Source organism: Micromesistius poutassou (assembly GCF_964030765.1).
Source record: "Micromesistius poutassou genome assembly, chromosome: 17".
NCBI classification, from domain to species: domain Eukaryota; kingdom Metazoa; phylum Chordata; class Actinopteri; order Gadiformes; family Gadidae; genus Micromesistius; species Micromesistius poutassou.
In genome coordinates this window covers 15987083-15991114 of record NC_140287.1, presented here as the reverse complement: position 1 = coordinate 15991114, position 4032 = coordinate 15987083, and the positions used below count along the sequence as shown (strand labels likewise).

Sequence of the window (4032 nt, the reverse complement as noted above, 5' to 3'; positions counted from 1 at the left end):
TCCGACTCCCATGAAGGTGGACCTTCATCCACCTTTTGATTTATAGGGGACTCACTGAAGACTCAGATTTAAATGTAGCCACAGCACCACCTCTGGTCAAGCAAGGCCATTGCACCTGATATTTAAAGGCGACATGTTCTACCACCAGGTGTGAGTGGGTTTAGCCGTTACAGGCCGTTTTGAAAGTCTGCCTCTTCTGACATCCCAAGTGGTCGTGTGCACCTGGATGCGTGACGGATAGATGAGCAACGTTTGCTACCGTCCACCGGGTAGGCTGGTAGACTGATCTATCCAGCGTACGTCTAGGTGGACACGCCCTGTTGTGATGTCAGAAGAGGCCGATTTTCAAAACGGCTTGTGACGGCGAATCCCACACACCTGGTGGTGTAATATGTCACCTTTTTAAGATGGGTAAAACGGCATCAGAATTAAGACGATAAAATAGACGATAAAATAAGAAATTGCAAAAAAAAAAAAAAAAAAAATTCAAGAAAAACATGTACATATCCTCCGCAGTGTCAATTAAATGACACAGAGTTTACGCAGAACATGGCCCTGTCCCTTGGTGGGACTGTTGAAGAACAACAACCATGCCCCTACCCTCCCCCAGGAGCTGGAGAGCCAAGCCATGAGCGAGGTGGAGACGTGGAGGCAGCAGCAGCTGGAGCTCCAGGACCAGCAGGCCATGCAGATCAGAGCCAAGCAGGAGGCCGAGGCCGAGCTGGACCGACACAAACAGGTAACGACGCAACGAGCTAACGCTAACCGCATTAAAACAGGTGGGAGACAAGAGACACGCCAAGCTAACGCTAACCGCATTAAAACAGGTGGGAGACAAGAGACACGCCAAGCTAACGCTAACCGCATTAAAACAGGTGGGAGACAAGAGACACGCCAAGCTAACGCTAACCGCATTAGAACAGGTGGGAGACAAGAGACACACCAAGCTAACGCTAACCGCCACCACCCAGGTAGGACGCAGACACATGAAGGACAGGGGTGGGATGCAATAAGGTATAACACACCTCGTCACAAGGCGTTAGGAGGAGGAGGAACCCGGGCAGACAAAGTTGAACCAAACCTCATCCCAAGTACGTTGGATCGCAGCGCGGGATGTCCGGGAATGGGTCCGATTTACCGGAAGGGGATTCACCCTTTTTTCTTTTTTTTTTTACGGCTCGATATCCAGATTTTGTATTCAATTTTTTTGGTCTTTTTTTTTTTTTGTTAACACAAATGTTGGGTTTGTGCGGTCGCGCCCCCCCCCCCCCCCCCCTCCCTTTGCTCAGGAGCTGCAGTACCTGGAAGAGGAGAGCCACCGCACCAAAGCCAGCCTGCAGAGCCGCATCAAAGACCGCGAGGACGAGATCCAGAAGCTGAGGAACCAGGTAGACCACGCCATTTTACCAACGGTCCACCCCCCCCCGCCCCCCCACCCCCGACCGCCACCTGTCCCTGACCTGTCACTCATCCCTTCGTCCCGGCCAGCTGACCAACAAGGCTCTGAGCAGCAGCAGCCAGGCGGAGCTGGAGAGCCGCCTGCACCAGCTGACGGAGACGCTGATCCAGAAGCAGACCATGCTGGAGGCCCTGGGCACGGAGAAGAGCTCCCTGGCCTTCCAGCTGGAGAGGTTGGAGCAGCAGCTGAAGAACGCCCAGGGAGGGGCGCCGAGCGGCGGGCAGGCCATCCACATGGGCAGCCTGGAGGGACCAGGTAGGAGGGGAGGAGTGTGTGTCCGCACGTTGGAAATGGAACCAGAGTAACACCGCCGTCCGCTGGTGAACATGGGTTACTGCAGTTGGTTTCATTAAATTATTATTTTTTTTTTTCGGTATCTCAAGGCCACGAATTGTGAATTGGTCGTGATAATGATCAAATTTCACCGTTCAGGTTTATGAACTGCCTGCCTGACTGACATAATTATCAAAATCGGGATGCTTTCACGCCAAATTTTACCGTAGTCCAGACAGAGTATGGCGGTATTCGTAAACTCTCCCTGTGTACCTGCACCCCTGAGTACACTCTGGACGTCTCAGCTCTCCCTTTCCGACGTGTGGTGGTAATGGCCGACCGTCTCATTGTGTAATGGGCGGCATGTGGCTCAGGAGGAGGAGCGGGGGGGTTGGCTGGTCACCGGGCGGGTTGCTGGTTCCATCCCCGGCTCCTCCTAGCCGAGTGCCGAGGTGTCCCCTGAGCGAGACGCCCCTCACCCCGACCGCCGCTCCCCGCCGAGCCGGCTGGCAGCCTTACGCGGCCGCCACTGCCGCCGCCGCCGTCGGTGTGTGTGAATGTGCGCATGAACGGGTGAATGTCGGGCAATGTCGTAAAGCGCTTTGAGCGCTTTGTTCTTCACGTGTGTGTGTGTGTGTGTGTGTGTGTGTGTGTGTGTGTGTGTGTGTGTGTGTGTGTGTGTGTGTGTGTGTGTGTGTGTGTGTGTGTGTGTGTGTGTGTGTGTGTGTGTGTGTGTGTGTGTGTGCGCGCGCGCGCCTCCTCCCCAGGGACGCGACAGAGGGCCACGCCCGTGCTCTTCAGCGACCAGGACAGCCCCGGCATGTACGGCCAGGTGCGCAAGGCGGCCAGCACCATCGACCGCTTCAGGTCAGTGTGTGTGTGTGTGTGTGTGCGCGCGCGGCTCGGCGCGTTCCCCCGACACGCGGCTGTCCCTTGGACCCCGGGGGGGGGGGGGGGGGTCACTTCCTGTTGCTAACGCTGGGTTCCGTGTTTCTGCTTTCAGCATCAGACTGGGGATCTTCCTGCGACGCTACCCCATCGCCAGAGTGTTTGTGATCTTGTACATCGTGAGTATCTTCTTCTTACACACTCTTCTTTTTTTTTTTAAATGCAACCAAAATATGCGCTTTCTGTGATATGTGTGTAACTCTTAACAACAGATTTGTTGTCGGCGTGTGGTTCAGGAGGTAGAGCGGGCTGGCTGGTAGCTGGCTGAATGTGTGCATGAATGGGTGAATGTTGTGGCCATGTTGTAGAGCGCTTTGAGTGGCCACTGGTCAGAAATGCGCGGTATAAATGCAATCCATTTACAATACATACATATTCATATATTTGAACCGGTGTTTCAGCAACAGGATTGGGGCTGCTGTCAATGTTCTCACAGGCTCAAAGAAGTATTGTAAATGTTTGTTGGTCTTGGCGACCGCTCCCCGGATCTGTTATCAGTGACAGCAGTGGTGCAGGGGGAACGGAGCACTGGAATCAGTTAGCACCTTTCTCATGCGTTTTGATTCAATGTACTTCGTACATCGATAACGCGACAGAGCTAAAACAGAGAGGGCCCAGCTCACAGCGTCGACTCCCGTTCCTCCTGCAGGGTCTCCTGCACCTGTGGGTGATGATAGTTCTGCTGACCTACACACCGGAGATGCACACAGACCACCCGGGGGGCAGGTGAGGACACCTCGCCCCCACCCCACCACCCCCCCCCCCCCCCCCCCCGGCGACGTCAGGAAACGGTGGCCCTCCGTGGAACGAAAGACAACCGACGAGGCTCGCTGCTGGGAGACAGTTCGACGACTCTCACTAGGAACCAAACTCCTTCCTGTTTTGCACAGAAAACGCCATGGTTACAGACTTCCACTGACTGCCCTTCATCATTATTATTATTATTATTATTATGATTAATATCGGTTTCCCAATCTGGAGATTCCTGGCGAGCGGCATGAGGTTATAAACGAACGCCGTGGAGGGCTGGGCGGTGGCGAGGCATTAAATCAACGCTGATTATTTTCAATATCATACAACACTTCTTCTTCTTCATCTCCCTTCTGACATGTTTTCCTGACAGATTATATTTAACACTATGTTTAAAAACAAAAGGCTTTTAATAAACATCTGAAAAAGAAGATCCTGAATGTGGTTCATTTGGAGGCTGAGGAATCCCAATGCTGTTTTATCTTTCATATATATATTGTTTCTTTAGGAAATAATATTTATTATTTTGGGGGACGGCTTTGTCGTCCTCCCATTGACTTGCAATGTAAAAAATAATATTTGAAAAGTAGAATATTTTAAGT

At 52.6% G+C, this 4032-nt stretch overlaps 1 protein-coding gene across 1 annotated transcript in view; it reads left to right on the top strand.

Annotated features, from left to right (window-relative positions):
• Positions 1-3824, top strand: part of golga5 (golgin A5) — a 9339-nt gene extending 5515 nt beyond the window's left edge. The window contains exons 8-13 of the mRNA XM_084482078.1: positions 611-739; positions 1290-1388; positions 1489-1714; positions 2500-2599; positions 2736-2799; positions 3330-3824. Of these exons, the coding sequence (XP_084338204.1) occupies positions 611-739; positions 1290-1388; positions 1489-1714; positions 2500-2599; positions 2736-2799; positions 3330-3410 (699 nt within the window). The 3' untranslated portion in view covers positions 3411-3824. The remainder of the gene's footprint in view (positions 1-610; positions 740-1289; positions 1389-1488; positions 1715-2499; positions 2600-2735; positions 2800-3329) is intronic.
• Positions 3825-4032: the final 208 nt, after the last annotated feature.